The sequence below is a fragment of the Scomber japonicus genome, chromosome 10 (assembly GCF_027409825.1).
Source record: "Scomber japonicus isolate fScoJap1 chromosome 10, fScoJap1.pri, whole genome shotgun sequence".
Taxonomy (NCBI): domain Eukaryota; kingdom Metazoa; phylum Chordata; class Actinopteri; order Scombriformes; family Scombridae; genus Scomber; species Scomber japonicus.
Window position 1 is genome coordinate 23,641,564 of NC_070587.1, and position 19,372 is coordinate 23,660,935.

At 37.9% G+C, this 19,372-nt stretch overlaps 1 protein-coding gene across 1 annotated transcript; it reads left to right on the top strand.

Moving 5' to 3' along the window:
- The first annotated feature begins 12,851 nt into the window (after positions 1–12,851).
- mc5ra (melanocortin 5a receptor) lies at positions 12,852–16,807 on the top strand. Its single transcript, XM_053326628.1, has 4 exons — positions 12,852–13,022; positions 13,651–13,757; positions 15,662–15,850; positions 16,237–16,807. The coding sequence occupies exons 1-4, from the start codon at positions 12,855–12,857 to the stop codon at positions 16,805–16,807; spliced, it is 1,035 nt and encodes a 344-aa protein (XP_053182603.1). The 5' UTR covers positions 12,852–12,854.
- The last annotated feature ends 2,565 nt before the right edge of the window (positions 16,808–19,372 follow it).

Below are 19,372 nucleotides of genomic sequence, written 5' to 3' on the forward strand. Positions count from 1 at the left end.
AGATGTGACCTTGCATGTTATACCCCCATAGTTGTGTCACTCATTGGTCATGCTCCGTTCTTCAACAATAATTGAGGTTTTAGTTTCTGGCTGTGAACAAAAGAAGGAATGTAACTATATCTTCTCTACTACCCAACCACATTGGGGAGCACATCAGCAGCTGTGCACACATTACTCATGGTCTAACCAGATTTAACCAGATCTAAACTGTATATAAACAAATATGGAACTGTGGAGACAGTGGAAATATTGTACAATGTAGAAACAATGCAGGGATGCACTTAAAATGACACTTATGTCCCCAAGTCTGATGTCCTATGGAATGAAATTTTTAAAAAATCATAATCTATGAATATGCAAATATTCAATTTCAAAAAATGAACATCTGGAAACAACTTCATTGAAAAGTCTATTCTCAGTATATATGTGCAGTGGAGGCTTGTCACAAATCATGCTTCCTATACACGCCTTATACCAGTGTGTGAACTATATCATGTCTTTCATCTATATTCTATAGTTTATCAGTACAAGACACAGAGAGGTTGAGGTTCCCATCTCCAGCTTCTTCTCTCAGCTTGTCCTGTGCTGACAGCAGTCCTGCCATCAAGTGTAACATTAGTGTCTGTTGTCACTAACATTTGGGGTAGAAGACACCATTGACTCTGGTAGTCAGAGTCAATTGACTTGGAATTTTTTGGCATCACTGCCTGCTGACTACCACACCATCGTCATCATCATCAGAGAAATGAATAATGTAGATTCAGTGCACAAACTGATGTACCAAGAAAGTTTTTTTCTGAAGTTTATGATACAGCACCACCATACTTCCATGCCAGTATCTCTATTAAAGCAGTAGTGATGAATAACCCTCATGCATGACTCATACATCCATAATGGACTCATTTTATGCATGATCAATGAGAATGAGAATGCATAAAAATAGAAATGTTCAGCAAAAATACCATTATCAATATTTTATAGACACCCCCCCCCCCTTCCCCCCTCCCCCGGAAATTTTAAAAATCATGTTTTCAGGGGAGCTCATGTCTTATTAAGGGGGAGACACAATCCCCCTTGCTCCCTTATAGTTTGCATCCTGCCTTACACTCAGAATGAAGATGAGCACAGAGACACTTCCCCCTTTCAGCAGATGAATATGAAAACAGAACTTAAGTGTTTAATATTCATCCTCCAGCTGGAAAAACTTTGTTCAAACTCCTTTCCTGTTTTCACTGTTTCCAATGTCAAATATCTATTTGCAGCTACACTGCAACTAAAAGTCTTATTTTAAGTAGTGTTTGCTCCTTTATTCTCTTCCAAATCAGCCTTTGTTATCAATGATAATAATACAGCAAACATAATTTGGAGGATCATTTTTGCTCACTTCCCACTTGAGCAAATATATTTATTTCAGAGTTCAAACCACCAAGCACAAAAAAACCCACCAGACATGCATGAAATGATCTGCTCCTCCTGTTGCTTCATTTCAGTCTCTTTAAACTGCCAGTTGAAAGTGTGCACTGGGAGCCAAACTCCTTTAAGATGGAGCTCCTCACTGACAGAATCTTTATTAACATTAACATGGATGAAGCTCTCCACTTCTGGCTGTTGCCTCCTTCAACCCACTGCGAGGTAGATGGCTAAAAATTGCTGGCAGTAGCTGCATGTCGTGTCCACACCGTCAGTTCTTAAGAAGGGGGAGGGGGGGGGGGGCTTCCTTTCCCTCCCTCCCTCCCTCCCTTCCTTCTCTTTTCCTCTCCCTCTCTCTCTCTCTCTTCCCTCTGTGTCTCACACTCAGCTCAGCATCTCCACTCTCACGATGCATATATCCACTGGTCTAATGCTCCGCAGAGGCGCCGTCCAGTCCATCTGAGCCACTTGTGGGAAGGATCTGAGTCACAGCTCCTGCGAGAGGTGAGTCATTCTTCATTTCATGTCTCCTCACTTATTATGACGGTTTTTGTTTTTTTTACCTTTACATTTTTTTACATTCATTTTTGACTGAACTCTAAATGGAAAAATCACTCACAGGGCAGCAGATATGATTTGAGATTCTAACTCAAACGTGTCAGGGATTTCACTGTGACATCATCATACTTGATTTTGTTTTTTCTTCCTTTTCTTCTGAGGTGTCGCTGTATATATTTATAGGAAACTTCATATTTGCCTTTGATACTAAGTATAGATTCTGCATAGAATTTACAGGGTTATATAATAGAACATGTAACAGCAGCAGTATCATGTTTTTAAGTTTGTTATGGCATTTGCACAGCATTTTTGACATTTTGTTTGGGGCGTCTCCTTGACGACAATAATAACTACTAATAGCTCCATATGCACTTATACATCTTGTTTTTTAAATTTTTTAAATTTTGATCCTTTTTTATTCTAAATTATTGTACAAACATATAAAATTCAAAATCATGCTATAGGGGATAAATAAAACCTTATGGGAGATCACATGTCTTACACTCAGGATCATAACTACTGTAGTACCATTCATAAAGGGATAGTTTGCATAACATTAGTTTAATTGACTCGGAGCTTTGCATCACAACAGTATGAATATTCAAACTGAGCTGCCAGAATGTTAATCTCAGTACTTCATGATGCAAGCCACTTCATAAGCAACACACTTCTAATGCCTGTTTAGAAATGCGGCCAGCGTGATAATATACATCAGTTCTGTTTGCTGTGGAATATATTTTTGTGATGAAATGTGCAGGAATGGTTAAACAACGCAGATAAAGCCTCGATCTTACAGAGCCTCCCTCTGTGCTGCTCCCCCACTTCCTATGGAAACACAAACACACATAGGGGTTCTGCTGCTTGCACAGTCTCATGGCATCCTGCCAGATGTGCATTTGCTTTAGTTGAAGTTACTGAAGCCGTGGATCACTGAGGATAACACGTCACTTATTCAGCACATGGCTAAGAAATACTGCAAGTTAGATGTATTTTAGTGTGGAGCTGCTAGTGGAGATGGAAAGCATATTTTTATGGCAGCACAGAGTATCACTGTGTGACACAACATGCAAATGAAGAATTGGTTCATTAGCAATAAGAAAAAGCATCACTGCAGATGTCAAAAAATGCTCTGCTTGTTCACTTTAATAACTGTGTGGAAAAAGTAGCATTAGTCATCACAGCAGCTACAGTAAGCTTCATACAGTGTGAGTTTTTACTGACTGACCTGATTTTGGTTCGTGATAAACACATCTCCTGCTGGGAGAACAAAACCTTGCCCGTATAAAGAAGTTTATTTCAGCAGCATTATTTGTTTGAGAAGCAGTTCACGTCATCTCTTCTGTGCGCTTCTCTGTGATATCTGCGGAGGAGAGGAGAGAGACACTTCATTAACACTCACGTGAATAGCGACTCGACAGGCTCTATAGTGGCTCTCAACTGAACATAATTGGGAAAGAGCTGCATGTTATTGTATGTTTATATTACAGGTTTCTCAATGTGGGTTTGAAGTAGTGGTGGGCGAACATATGACGCACATAATGGACATGATAAATATACTTCTCAGCAGTTAATACTATGGTAACCATGCATTTAATATCTCTTGTTGTATTATAGCATTGTGAACAGTAGAATCAATGTTAATTTTTGCATCAGTGCCTTGATTTGAATATGATCACATGTTTAATTAAGTAACTTTATTTGATTTGTCAAGTATTTAATTCACTACACAATTGGAAAGCACATGCACTACCGTCTGATCAGTCTCAAATCATGTATGTGTTATCTATGTATAATATTTGTTGATAGAGTGACTATTTGTATTTTTGCTGTTGTTGATGTTGCATTCAAGCTGTTTTATTTTGGTCTTTTCAATACAATAGAATCTGAATCTGAATTCTTCTATGAAATTACATTTTTCTCATCTGTATGTCTAAAAACAGCATTTCCAACCGCTTGTTGTTCATTTGGAATTTCACCTCAAATAGAAGATCGAAAATAGAGTGTGAAATGTTTCAGTTTCACACCGACTGTGGATTTTCTGAATTATCACAGCTACATTGCGAGTATTGATATCAGTGGCTGGTATAATGGTTTCCAGTGGAATATTTCCAACTGTCTTGCTACCCAATTTAAATCTTCTTCAGAGTGGAGCTGTTGGTGTCCTCCACTGCTACCTGATTAGACCCGCTGTGACTATGAGTCATGAAAAGCTTGATCATGACTTGAATGGTGATAATGCTGATGTCTGGTGACTTCTGGGAGAAACAAAGGAAAAATGTCGTTTATCACTGATGTTTGTGTGTAGCCATGGTAACCTTTGAAGAAATCTTTATGATCATTTTTGTTTTGTGCTATGGCCCGTGTCATTGTCATTGGAGTCAGTCGCATCACGGACTCAGCTGCAGATTGAGATCAGTTGTTGTGCTCGCTGTTCACTTAGTTGCGGTGTATCAGCCTCAACTGGTGTGTCCACGCAGATCACAGAGCAGACTGAGAAGCAGCAGTGCTTTGATTGTGAGCCTTCAAATACTGACGCATGAAAGGCATTCAGCATGACTGTCCTATTTGTTTTGTGCATATTGAGTAATGTTACACTTATAAGTGAATGTTTTCTGGAGCCCAAATACAGTAGTCACAAAATGTAGTAAAAGGTTAAAAGACAAGTAACATACAACTTTAAAACCCTGAAGAAAAATGTATGAGTGTATGAAATATAAAGTGTGCTTTTCATTTGAGTCTCAATCAATCCTGTATCACTAATCAAATAACAAAATAAATAAATTAAAGATCTCTTCCTTCTGCGAAAAAATACATTTAAAGTAGATGTGAAGCTTATATGAGGCTTCAGCAGTCTGATTTAGTGATATGAAGTGGATATCTGACACATTTACAGTCTTTTTAGCATCAAATTCCCTCCTGTTGAGCTGTGGTGGAAGTATAGTAACAAAAAGAGGAACTTTGGCACTAAAAACACTGTAATGTTGAAACATAGAAGACTTGATTTGAATCATTTGGACAGCTGAAGCTTCATATTAGCTTCAGATATCAACTTTAAATACAGCTTTTACACAGAAGGAGGACTGTGGATTTAGTCCTCCTTCACTTCCATTGTAAGTGCATTATGAAGAGATCTTCTAATGGTCAGTATGAACAGGAAGAAATGATTACAGCAAGAAAAACAGGTTTCAATTTTCATTTGGACACCTGAATTAGTTTTAAGACAGAGTTGAAAAAATGTGAATACATCCTTTAACTCATGTATATCAGTAATTAAAGCATTTGATCTGGCACTGGCAGACTAACAATGTTTAAAAATAAAAAAATTGAAAATTCATGTCCATACATACTAATCTATAGATTACATTTCGTGACTATTTAACAGAGTGCTGTAAAACTCTGTTGCTATTAAACACACACACCCTTGGTCAGCCCCTGCCATCATTTATTCACCACATTGAAATATTTTTTACAAACTGATTGGAGGTTAAAAAAACATCATATTTGTCTTTATGTTTTTGACTGCTACACTCTGCCCACTGTCATAATATATGAATATATTGATATAATGGATTTTGAAAGCAGCAGTTCGCCCACAACATCCTCATCACTGCATCCAAATGATTTATTCATTGCCAGTTAGACCATTGTTTGCATGCCTATTCATGTCCCAAATGGATTTCAGGAAGTAAACTGCACATTACAAAACATTATTGGTCTAATTGTTTAATGGCTCATTTTAGCTCCAAACTTTGAGCATGCTGTGTGTCCTGCTTGTTTATTCTGTAAATACACAGCAGTTGTGTCATTTCCCTTCATGTAGTGTGACACATTTGTACACACTGAATGCTTACAGATTGTTTTACTGTAATTAACATTTCAATGTGATTAGATTTAATTACATTTTTGGCACTGTGCATAATTGATGTTGTCCTGCATTGTACATGAATAATATACAACGTCCACTGGAGAGAGGTCTGTTCTTGTTTTTTGTTTTTTGAATGTTTATTCCCCAGTTGAATATTGAAATAACCTTCAAAACTGGAAAGCACGCTCAGAATTCTAATAGCAATTTATTCCCACACTGTCAGTCGTCCATTCACAAGTCTGCAAGTGTGGGCTGAGAGGGTGTTTATATAAGCTTTTACATCCAAATAAGCTCACGTTTCAAGAGTTAGGAGCTAAAACCCGTGTCCTCATCTTCTCTGTTAGAAACATTGTGGGCAGCGTCCACCCACAGTGGGGTTTTGAAATCAGGTGACAATAAGCTGTCAGCGAAGACACTTCAAGAAGTCTCTTGATGTTGTGATCAAGGCACCGTATGTTGCTGTCTGTTCTGTTTTGTAGATTGTGGCGCAGTGTCTCAGTCGATAACTTACCCCCCTGGGACTGTTACCAAAGAGAGAGAGAAAGAGAAAGAGAGAGAGAGTAGAAAGAGGGCAGTTCAAAAAAAAAAAAAGAGATGGAGTGAGCCTGAGGAAAAACAGGGCTAAAGACAGAAGGACAAAGAAGAGAGAGACAGACAGAGAGCAAAGGATCAGAGCGGTTGAAGCTGTGATTATAGCAGGAGATGTGTTAACATGAACACACAGACACAGAGTCACAGGAGGTGCAGCTTAGTCTCAAACATACACTAGAAGATGTATGAATGAGTGACTAGAAGTGCTAGAGTGGTTACATATGTACAGTAATGGCAGAGTAATTGATTACAGTACAACGTCTTCACACTAAGTGTTGCATGTGCCTAACATCGCATCTTCAACCAGCACAACTCAGATCAGAACAGTGGGAAACATCTAAAAGCAGCACAGCATGGAGTAATGTAGTTTCATAATGTGTCTTTCATTTCTAAACTGATGAAAGCTACAGGCTTTTTCTCTTATTAATGACTAACTCATGGACCCTCCTGTTGAGCCCTAAGCGAATAGGAAAACGTCTGCTAATAGATTTACTAATAGACTTAGTAGTATGAGGTCCATTCAAACTGAAAGCCTTTTTAAAGCAGTCTAATGCAATACTTAGAACAGAAAATATTACACCAGATTGAGGTTTTCTTGCACAACCTTCATCTTGAAATAAATTTGTGTGAAAGATTTTAGATTAAAAAAAAACCCCAACACACTTTGATAATCTGCCACGCTCTATTGAGTCATATGTAAGTGAAACATTTTCAAAATGTTAGTGGAAAGGATTTGTGGATTACTACTAAAAAACAAAGTAATTTCAGTCATCTGTTTTATTTTAAGATGTGTTGAGCGAATCAACAGTTTGTCATGGTTAATACTTCAAAGAGTGAGCTTCATGGTGTCATTACTTGTGCCCTGGTTACTGCTCGTACTTCCCATTTGTTATATCACCAAGACATGATGAGTAACTAAAAGTAACCTACGGTGCCAGTTCTATTTAGAGCTACTCGTGCTGTCATATTTCAAATGCAAATTTCAAAGTAGAACTCCATGAAGTTTACATATCAAAAACAAGCATCAGGGAGTATTCTTGTGTCCCCTGATACCTCTGGTGGGAGCTATGCAAAATTCTGATAAATTGCCTCAAGCGATGTTGCGTGTTGCGTAAGCTGAAGACTACAAGTTTGAAAATGAAAAAAAAAAAAAGAATCTGGGGGTGTGGAGTAACAAAGAAGCGAAGTTAGCCCACTCCTCATGACTGCTGGAGGCTAGCAGCTCCAGGCTATATTAGCTGCATATAGCATAATGAAATCCTCAAATCCCCAAATAGAAGTGTTGGTTGGTTGAGTTGCAGTTTGATTGCATATTGATCATCAACAAGTGTCTCATTGTGGTATTCTAGTGTGGAGATGGTTGATTTCTAAGATTTTAACATTGCCTTTGTGCATACTGAAGAAGAAGAAATGATTATCCAGTCGAACAGATACCTTATCTTGTCTTAACTACAGTTGTGCAGAATACAAAGTGAAGGAGAAAAATAGATATGCAGCTGAAGGACTGTAGTTAATCATAACTCCAACTCAAGCCAAAGTTTTTGACCCGCTAATAATCCCAGACAGCATGGAGTCTCTGATTTCATTCTGCACACATCTGAAGCCTTGTTATCTCATTTTTGAATCTCTTTTCTGGTATAGTAAATTGTTGTCATCAGTTTGTATTACATAAGATGTAAAGCTTCATTAACAGTGATCTCATGAGACACATTAAAGCATTTATTCCATTTTTCCACAAATAAATCCATGTTCCATATAACTCAAAGTCTGTCATACAAGTTCTGGAGGACTCTATAATTCATCAGTAAGACTTTGTGTTTTATCTGAGCTGAACAGTGTATCATCAATAATGTACGTGGGTGTCAGGATTTGACAAGGATGAAGGATACCTGGAATGAAAAAGATGATATCACAATGTGGGTGGAGGAAAAAACAAAGATATGATTAAAAAAAAAAGTATCAGACTCACAGGAAACATTAAAGGACTCCTTCCTAAGTCCTTAGTAGCTAAAAACTAGTTTCAAACTCTGAAGCTGATTGCATCATTAAAACTTTAAAAATATTAATAACATGTAAATTGCTACTGGGAAACATCAGTTCAATAATTCAAAGTACTAACTAAAAATATAAGTTGTAATATCTGTAACATAACTACTAAAATACATTTTAGGAGCCAAAAGATAAAATAAATGCAACTCTTTAAACCTTATATTCATAAAAGCATACTTGTTATAATAAATGAGTCACTATTAAATCATCTAGTCTAAAGTTATTAACCTTTGTGGTATGTTGTGTTATTTTTATGAAATGCATTTTAAATCTACATCATTATTAATCATTAGTATGTGATACTGTGTGTTGACCATGTTTTCTTTTTTACTCTTCAGTCTTAACAAGTCATATCATCATATATTATACATGATGTACATTGGGATCTATTGAATGACTGATGTGAAAAGGCTCTGTGTTATAAGCAAATGCTTCAGCCTACATCTTTAGGTTAGAAACTGCTTTATTTATTAATTTGTTTGTTGTTTTTTAATTATTTTTCCCTTTTGGTTTGTCACTATTTCTAAGTGAGATGAAGAAAACAAAGATATATGATTATTTACTTTATTTATACATGTGTATTTGAGTTAAATGACAGAAATAAAATACACATATAAGAAAACAAAATGTTTTGTGTGATGGTTGATTTCTCACCTAGCAGCTAGTATGTGTTCATATTTTGTAATTACTTTCTATGTAAGGACTAAGTTCGTGGTGCAACCTGTTTTAATTTACTGATAAATCTTCAGTTAGTGAACATTTACAAGTTTGAAATGAAGCTAGTGCAACTAGCTCCAGCAGTGAAGAAAAAGAAGGAATCAGGACATTCTTACTTTGGACTGAGCCTTTCCATTTCAAATGAGAAATGTTAACAAAAGTCATATCAAACACAGACTCCAGCTCAGACCCCTTGGGCTCCTGGCTGTGTGTATAGTAGACCAGTGAAATAGTCCATCTATGGGATGTGAAATTATAGATGTCTGATATATATTCCCCTTGTGTTTAACAGAGCAAGTTGAAGAACATGTATTTCTCAGTGATTTGAAAGCTCAATTATGGAAGAGAGATTAAAGTAATTGCTTCATATAGTGGACAAGCAAAGTCTGCAGGTCTCAATCTGCGTCATTCAAAACACATTTTGATGACTTCATTCGCCCTGTTGAAGAGTCTGTCAGGAAATGTTTGCATAATTTTATTCCTAAAAGCAGTTTTAGTTGTTCCTGAATCCCCATAAATCCACTTAGTCTCGCTCTTTCAATGCATCTTTTGAACTCAAGCCTTATATCTCCAGGCATCTAATCCACTTTGAACTACAACGCAAGTTATTTCACCATTTTGGGAAAAAAAAGGATGATATTTCTTCTCCATTTTTCCCCTGAAAATATCAACTGATTGAAATGTCTGCTCTTGTAGCTTGAAGTATTAGATCCAGAGTAAATTCCAAATGACTCCATCAGTGAGTGTGGGTAGCGCAGATGGTCAATAATGTTCCCTTCTGCTACCATGCAGTATCAAACAAGGGCAAATATCAACAAGACGGATACTATGACCTAAAATGGGCTCAGATTCAATGACATGACAATCAAGTATGAGTCTGGGAGGCCCTGATTAATTTAAAGAAGAGAAATCTGGGTCTGTCAAAGTTTAAGCTTCATGACACATGTTGGTGGATGTGTGTCATGGCTCAAACAAAGGAGATTTCTGATGACCTAAGAAAAAGAGATGTTGATAGTCACTAAGCTGGAAAGTATTCCAAAACCATTTCAAAAGAGTTTGGACTCCACCAGTCGACAATCAGGCCTATTGTGAAGAAATGGAAGACATCCAACACCAGTGTCACCCTCCCTAGGAGTGGCTGGACAACAAAGATCACACAGAGAGCAATGCATGTCCTAGTCCAGGAGGTCATCTAGGAAACTAAAGCCTTTATTACAATGGCTACAGGCAATGGTCAGGAGTCCAGCATCAGGAGAACATTGAACATTAATGGTGTGTATGATGTGTGTAACAGAATTGCCACTACTTTCCCAAAAAAACATAGCTACTGTCTACGGTTTGTTTAAGACCATGTGGATAAGCCAGAAGGCGAGTGGAAAAATGTTCTGTGGACAGATGAGACCAAAAATCAAACTTGTCAGCTTGAATAAGAAGTGTTTCGTTTGACAGTAAGCAAAAACTGCATTCCAATATAGGAACCTTATCCCATCTGTGAAACATGGTGGTGGTAGTAACATGGTGCAGGCCTGCTTTGTTGCTACTGGACCAGGACAGCTTGCAAACATTGAGTGAGTTATGAGTTCTGAGTTGTACCAGCAAATTCTACAGGAAGATGTCAAGATATCAATCCATGACCTGATGCTCAACAGAAAGTGCGTTATGAAAAAAACATGACAATAAACACACAAGTTGTTCTGACCTTAGTTCTACAGAAATACTGTAGAAGGACCTGAAGCAGGCACCAATATCTGTTCTGTCAGGAGGAAGGCTGATGTGCAGGGCTGATAAACCATTACCAGAAAAAGTTTTGTTAAAGTTATTGCTGTAAAAGATGACCAGACCAGTTATTGAAAGCAAGAGTTCCCATACGTTTGTCTCACACAGATAGAAAAGATAGAAGATGTAACAATTTTCCTCAATAAATAAATAAATACACTGAATGTTTTTGTCTCATTTGTTTAATTGGATTCCTTTTATCTTGTTTTAGGCCTTATCAGGTCATATCTATGAAGACATAGAGAAAATTGTAAAATGTTCACAAACTTTCAAGCAGCACTGTAGGTGTGTTTTCAGTCATAACAGCAAGTAAGACAGGTTTCATAAAATGTTTCTGCATATTTGGAAGGCCTGGCACATCATACTGATATGAACAGATAATAAACAGATGTGATGAAATGTAAACTGTTAATATGCCATTAGAAAAAGTAATGAAAATCACACCATATACAGGAAATCATTGAAAGTTGAATCCCTCCTGAGTGACGTTAGGGCTTCAAGAGGGTTAGAAAGGTTAAATGGAATGAAACTGTAAACAGGTCCCACATAATTTGTACTTTTCAGTCACAGTAATTGCTCCTCATCTTTGAACAGCTGAAAATAACTGCCTGTCTATTTGTGCTGGAGAAATTAAATTCCCATTGCATTGATATAATTCACAAATCTAGCAATTATTGTGTTCAAAGTGCATTTGAGACACTGGTAAAATGTCAACTGCTCAAACTTGGACTGGTATGCCATTAATTTAACCTAGCATTAAAGGTTAATTACTGTGGCCGTTAAGCTCATAGTGTCGCTTTGTAATGGGATTTGAATAATGGGAAATGAGGCAGACTGCAGTGCAATCTGGAGTTATAGTGGGTGTAATGCAGTATTAGGGGTTTATAGCTTAACTTTGCTTGAATGGTTTTATTTTGTCATCAGTGTGTTTGCCTCCTTCTCTTTCTACGTTCAGCATTTGGCAGCAGCTTTCATTCTGGAAATGCCTCATATAACACCTAACTGGGGAATTTTTAACACAGGGTATGAGAATTTACATCACCTCTGTGCTATGCTATAGTCGACTCAAGTAAAAAAGTCATTTGAGTGGAGAAACAAGGAATCACTTGTCTGCAAGGAAGAATTAAATCCACCCTTTCAGGTTTAATGTCTTACATTTCATCAGCTGAGTCCAGGGTCTTTCTTTTCATCACTTCATCACCTCGCCGTAGGAATGTCCTGTCAGGGCCTCTCGCATCTTTTTCTTTCAAGGGAAAATGTTCAAAACAGACGTCAGTGTAATTTTGTTTGATCAGCTGAGACTAAATTTGTCTCGCTGACGTAGAATGGCATGCAATTTGAATAACATCTGTTGAGGGTTGTGACTATTTTAAGTCATTTTATGAAGAGTCTTCTTTAGAAACCCATCTTCTTTCCAGGAATCATAAACACAGTGTTTACAAAGCAGCAGTCTTTAGTTTAATGGCTGATTCTACTATTTATTTTCTGGATAACCATCAGATGTCAGATGAACTTAAGCAACACAAGACCTTTTTTATTTTCTATTTCCTAATGTTTCTTCTTCTACCATTCAAATAATCTGTAATTGCCATAGATGTGATATTACAACTTGATTAAATAATGACATCCAGCATCTATTTCTTCAGATTATTCTTCTTAATCAAGTTTCTGTGTGTATAATTTATGGATTTTAGATTTAAGACATATCTAAAGATATATGTATGGAGGCCAGAAGCTGTCAGAATAGTGGCTCTTGTGATGCTTTTATTACATGGAATTATTCAACACAAAAACACCTCTTCACTTTGATGTCTGCTCTCTGTTTCAGCCTGCTTGGAAAATGCCATCCAGACTACAGCAGCAGTGATTTGGACCAGAGACAGCAGGGATGAACGTGTCAGATGAATCCTCCTACCAAGAGGAGGGGCTGCTGGGTAACTCCACCTGGGCGTACTCTTACTACCACCAAAACTACACCTTACCCCCTCCACTGCTGCCAGACAAGACCAGCACATCCAAACCTGCAGCATGTGAGCAAGTCCACATTGCCGTAGAGGTAAGCATGAGTTTTACTGAACACGCTCCCTTATCAAATTGGTCCTTGTTAAAACTGCTCTAACTAGTATTTAAATATTAACAATGGGTCAAATTACTTACTGATCAAATCAGTCGTTAACCACTCACATATTTCCGTCAGTAGTTGGTGGATTCTACGGAAGCCAATTTCTGCTACCAATAAAAAAATAAAAAAATAAATGTCAGCAGAATAATGAATTATCACAACATAACTGAAGTTAAAATTATGAGGTAGTAAGTCACAATTTTAGGACAGTAAGTCAAAATTTGGACTTCTTGTGAGCATTTTTATGTTCCTCATGTCTAACTTGGCGGAAATGGGCTTCCGTACAAACACAGCTGAAAGAAGAATGAATGTTGGACCTGCATTCATTGCCTTGAAACTCGACCCCAAATGTTAATGTTGCTCCATGTCTACTGAATGTGTACACTGCCGATTGTTTGCTGACTTTTGCCGTATCAATTTTATATGGTGATTAGTTCCCTTTCTTGTTTAGTAACCCCTTAAATGTACCTTATGAGTGCAGACCCCCAGGTTAGGAATGACTCTTCTACCATTTTGTACCGTATGTGTGTTTTTATGTTTATATGTTCCATGTTACTCTCAGGTCTTTCTGATTCTGGGTATCATCTCCCTGCTGGAGAACATCCTGGTCATCACAGCCATAGTAAAGAACAAGAACCTCCACTCACCCATGTACTTCTTCGTCTGCAGGTGAATGGTTCAACTTTTGAACATAAAACAGACATGGTAAAGCTCATGACTCTGTGGCTGGCAGTGTCAGTTCACTATTTCTGTGATTTCCATTAAGTTTTGTGAAGAAAAATCATGGTCCCCGAAGAATAACGCATACTTTGCTATTTCCCTGACTTTCCTGACTCTACCATGAGTTTTACATCTTTTATTACTTGGTAAAATTTCTCAAAAGAAAGAAACAAGAAACACTGTCGTGCCCTCTTGTTGTTTAATAACCTCAAAAATCCCACATTACAATAAATATCACTTATGCAGATACCTTTTGCACTCTGAGATATCAGAGTTGGTTTATTTATAAAACAGAAGTGATTTACACATCTTGAGCTTGACAGTAGCAGACTTTTTCAGATGAATTATAATGTTGGACCTGTCTTGACTCGGTCTTCTTTTTGCCTGCAAGTTGAAAAAACAGATTCATTAATTTATGATAGGGACATATGCTACAGTTTAGAAGGGGAAAGATTTAAATCAAAGAGTCTCTAACTTTCATTTGATATTGTAATATCTACAGAGTAATTACATAATTCGGCCGGGCTTTCAGTGTGGTAGCTCCTACACTTTGGAATTCGCTCCCAATAAATTGTAATTTATTGAAAGGCAAGCCCTGTTCCCTCTCTACATGTGATTTCAATTCCACATGGTCTTGTGTCACAACAACACAGATCAAATTGGTGTCAGAGTCAAGTCACATATTTGATGCATGACAAAATACACTTGCAACTCAATTTTGATATTGACCCTAATTACTTGTTACTTTGTTTGGACCTGAGCCTTATGACTTAAAAGACTTAATCCCATTCCCGAGACCAAAGCAAACAAGCAGCAGCATATTCACACAGAGCACACATTCAGGTCACTGATCGAATTACTGATTTATGTGACTGGCACAGTGCTTCGATGTGTTTTTGATTGATTCATTTTAGGTCTTTAAAGAGCATCCTTAAAGAGCATCCTTGCACAGCTAGACAGAGAGCATTATTGTGGTATGAGACAATTACTGTCTTTTATTTGAAAATGCATGTTATTTAATGGGAAACTGATAAACTCTCCTTGATTTGTTGTTTTCAGGGACGCTGACAGTGTCTCTATAGGTATGACATCATTGGTCTGTCAGTCCGACTGTTACTTTGGTGCCACGTAAAATATGTCAACAAGTATCGGATGAATTTGAATGAAGTTTTATGCAGATGTTCATGGTCCCAAGACGATGTACGCCACTGACTTTAGTGACTTTCTGACATTTCATGCAGCTCCACCATGAGGTAGACATTTTTAAGGTAGCTGTTGAGAATATTTCAAAAGCTATTGGATGAATGTCCATGAAATTTTGGATAGACATTCCTATTTCATGACTCTGAATGACTCCTAATATCTTTGGCGATCCCCTGACTTTTCATCTGTCTTCTTCATCTGCTTAAAAAATCATTCAGATATGCTTTCTGTACTCAGACACAACAAACTCCTCCCGACATTCCTCTTTAACTCGGTCTTGGCTGAATATTTAGCTAATTTTGAAAACAACTCAACTCACAACATTTCAGAATAAGACTTCTCCTTGAGCCAGATTTGGTTAGACACAAAAACAAACAACCTGGATCAAGCGAAAGAAAAACATTTTATTTCTCTATATGATTCTTTCCATAATGTCAAACACGTACAATAACAACCTTTACCTGTCAGTGGCAAAAATAAGCACTTTAGCAGATGTACTTTGATGGTGTGCAATTGCCCTAAAGGACTACATCCAGCCTGTTTCACACACTCGCTCAATTCTGTACCAATTTCACAAACTGCTGTCTCCATTACTCAGTCAGACGCAAAAAGTTGTGAAAATGCTTTTCCTTGAAAATGTTTTGTTGCAGCTTGGCAGTAGCTGACATGCTGGTGAGTGTGTCCAATGCTTGGGAGACCATCATCATTTACCTCCTCAACAACAGACAGCTGGTGGTGGAGGACCACTTCATCCGGCAGATGGACAATGTGTTTGACTCCATGATCTGCATCTCTGTTGTTGCATCGATGTGTAGCCTCCTGGCAATTGCAGTTGACAGGTAATGATGAATGATCTTAATCCTAAAGCCCTTGTGGTAGACAGACCATGTCACATTTTTGTACTTATTTCTCATTATTGATCCTGATAAATCCCTTTCAAGGAATTTTAAATGTCATGGGCATACTGTTTTCCAATCAAAGTCAAAGTGCATGATTACATTGTAGTGTTTTGACATTCTTTCTGTTGAGCTAATTGTAACATTAAAACAATATCTAACAATATATTTTGTGCAATGTGTTCAACTTACATGCAACATACTTTTGGGGCTTTATTTTTCAGGTCCCACAGTTCCTTAATAACATGAACATGAACAGAACTGATATAATGACAATGTACAAATGACAAATGTAATGACAATCACTTTATGACTTTTATTATTTACAGGTATGTCACTATCTTCTACGCACTGAGATACCACAACATTATGACAGTGAGGAGAGCTGGCTGCATCATCGGGGGAATCTGGACCTTCTGCACAGGCTGCGGGATCATCTTCATCGTCTACTCAGACACCACCCCCGTCATCATCTGCCTGGTCTCCATGTTCTTCGCCATGTTGCTCATCATGGCTTCTCTTTACAGCCACATGTTCATGCTGGCGCGTTCGCACGTCAAGCGCATCGCCGCTCTGCCCGGCTACAACTCCATCCACCAGCGGGCCAGCATGAAGGGGGCCATCACGCTGACCATTCTCCTTGGGATCTTCATCGTCTGCTGGGCTCCCTTCTTTCTCCACCTGATCCTGATGATCTCCTGTCCGCGGAACCTCTACTGCGTGTGCTTCATGTCCCACTTCAACATGTACCTCATCCTCATCATGTGCAACTCTGTGATTGACCCGCTGATCTATGCCTTCAGGAGTCAGGAGATGAGGAAGACTTTTAAGGAGATCATCTGTTGTTACAGCTTGAGGAATGCCTGCACCAACATCTGTGCTCTGACGGGTAAGTACTAAGAAACACAGACCGAGACAAATATGAGAATAGGTTGGATGAACTGTCTGAAGTTGACACTAGAGCGTAACTAGGGGAAATTCTATCAAAATACACTGAGAACTGGTTCAATGCACTTTTCAGGTTACACAGTGTAAAGTCAAGCACATTTTTAAAACAGCATGAACCATGTTAAACGACAATCTTCTAATATATCTGCCATGTGCACAGAGTGGCTGGATATTAGGTACTTTATTCACACATCCAGCTGGGACCATTTTAAGTCATTTTCATGTGGAAGTGAATCACAGAACACTGCTGGGGTCCGGCCTTTTATTATAGCTTACACTTCTTCTACCCCTCTGCTTTGGCCCTTTTCTTATCAGTGAGCTTTTATTACCTTTTTGATCCCTGCAGACTTTCCTCCTCAGATTTTCCTCCTCACTTTAAGCCTTTAAAGCTGTTGTATCAGAGTGCTTATATACTTGCTTTTAACTGCAACTGCAACAAAAGGAACAATTGAGGAATGAAAGTTTGCTAATGCAATTAGCACTCCCATCATTTGACACTCCTTACTTTATTCTCTCTCTTGTCTATCCAAATAGATTTAATATGTGATTGAATTGTCAGCCTCACCGGAACACACATCCCAATGATGTTGCACATTTTGGTTCAAACAGATGATGATCAAACAGATGCGTTCACAGAGAATCTGTGAAAAGTAATGCCTTGACGTTATTACACTTTGTCTCTCAGTCTGTCTGAATTGGAAAAAAACACACACAAAAAAACTGCTGTTCTTTTGCTTAAAAATGACAAATTATACATTGGAGGTAGCAAAGATGGAAAGTTAGTGTATGAAAAGACATAAGTGGCATGAGATTGTAAGATCTGTGTCAATTGCGTGAGTCTCATAGTCAAAGTGTGAGACTTGGAGGCTCTGTCAGATTGAAAACTTGCTTGTAGTTACTAAGAACTTAAGGAAGTCTTGGTTATGTATTTATGAATAGTGGGTGCAACCCAAACCTGGGTCATAGATTGGTACACAGGCAAACATGTGAACACTGTAGAACAAAAAGTCAGGTGCAGCATGTGATTGCAAATGACTCATTTTGTTAATTGTGTTTCGTAATGTTTTTAGAAGAAGAATTGACATTTGACAAATGAGTTTGTCCAGACAGGAAAAGACAAAAGATAAGAAAATTCTCATTATGTGCTGTTTTGGAAGGCAATGATAAATGATTTCTTTGCTGCTTGTGCATCAGCTGCTTGTATCCGTGAATGTTTTGTTAAAAAGAAAGTATATAAGCACTTGAATACAAACAAGAAAGAAAGAAAAGAAAATTGTGTTTGAAATGAATAAAGGGGAAAAGGGGAACAACACCAAGCTCCCAAATCTTTTCAAACTAATATTCAACCCAGCTTCACACAATTCTCAAGTTTCACTATTGAGCAGATCATTTTTGTCCTGATGAACCAAACAGACTGGTGATTATATGTTTACACCTCAGACAACTTGCAAAAACAGTCACGTTATTTATGGCCTCAGACATGTGCTATCTTGTTCGTTATCTGTAAGCGGGGAAAATGGGTTGTCGCTGAACTTCTGGGTGATATTGACTGTCAACAGCCAATCTTCTGGCACCGCTATATGCCCTGTCTACCCCTGCTGCCGCATTAGTGCCACAGTTAACAAGCAGCATCCTCACATCTGCCAACGCTGAGTAGCACAGCGGGATCTGCCAGTGATTTGAATGCAGAGTCACTCTCCTGTCTCTGTCTTTATGATTGTCTCTCCATATTAATTGCTGTTTCTCTGCTCTGTCACTGTGCACCTCATGATCTCTTCATACTGCCTGCCCACTGTCTGCATTAAGCTATGTAAAAATGTCATAAGGTTACACTTGAAATGTAAAAATGAATGTACAAATAGCTTCACAGTGCTCTCTCTATATGTGTGTGTCTGTGGCTCCTACCTCCAAGCTGAGAAGCTTGATAGCACTTTCTCACAACATGCAACCATTAGCCGATACTGCTATTCATTTAGTGCATCAGTTCTAGTAGGTAGAAATTACAAACTGTTTTCCATAGTTACATATTAATATTTATTGCAAAGAAAAACAAGCCATTTGTATCATTTGTGTCACCAGAGTGATCAACAGCATTTTTATACATATAGACATCCACATGAAAGAAAACAGTAAAAAAAAAAAAACAGTCTATTTTTCTGTTTTATGTGTATAATTGCCTTATTGTAGCCTGCTTTGCAATTGTGAGATCAAAAGAAGAGCATATGAATATGCAGACAAATGTACACATCCTTTTTTCTGCTCTAAAAGGGTTCATTTAATGTGGAAAAACAGTGATTGTCCCAGCCTGCTCCCTACAAACTCACATCCGACATGATTATGCAAGATGATTCATTGTTATTGTTGATTGTGACATTCTCGTTCCCACAGTAACAGCAGCGAAATCAATGTGATGTGACACTGGATAAAGTTGAAGTCCCCATCTTGATTGCTAACTGCATGCTAAGTCCTACTTTATGTACAGTGAGACTGTATCAACAGCTGTGGGGACATACAGTA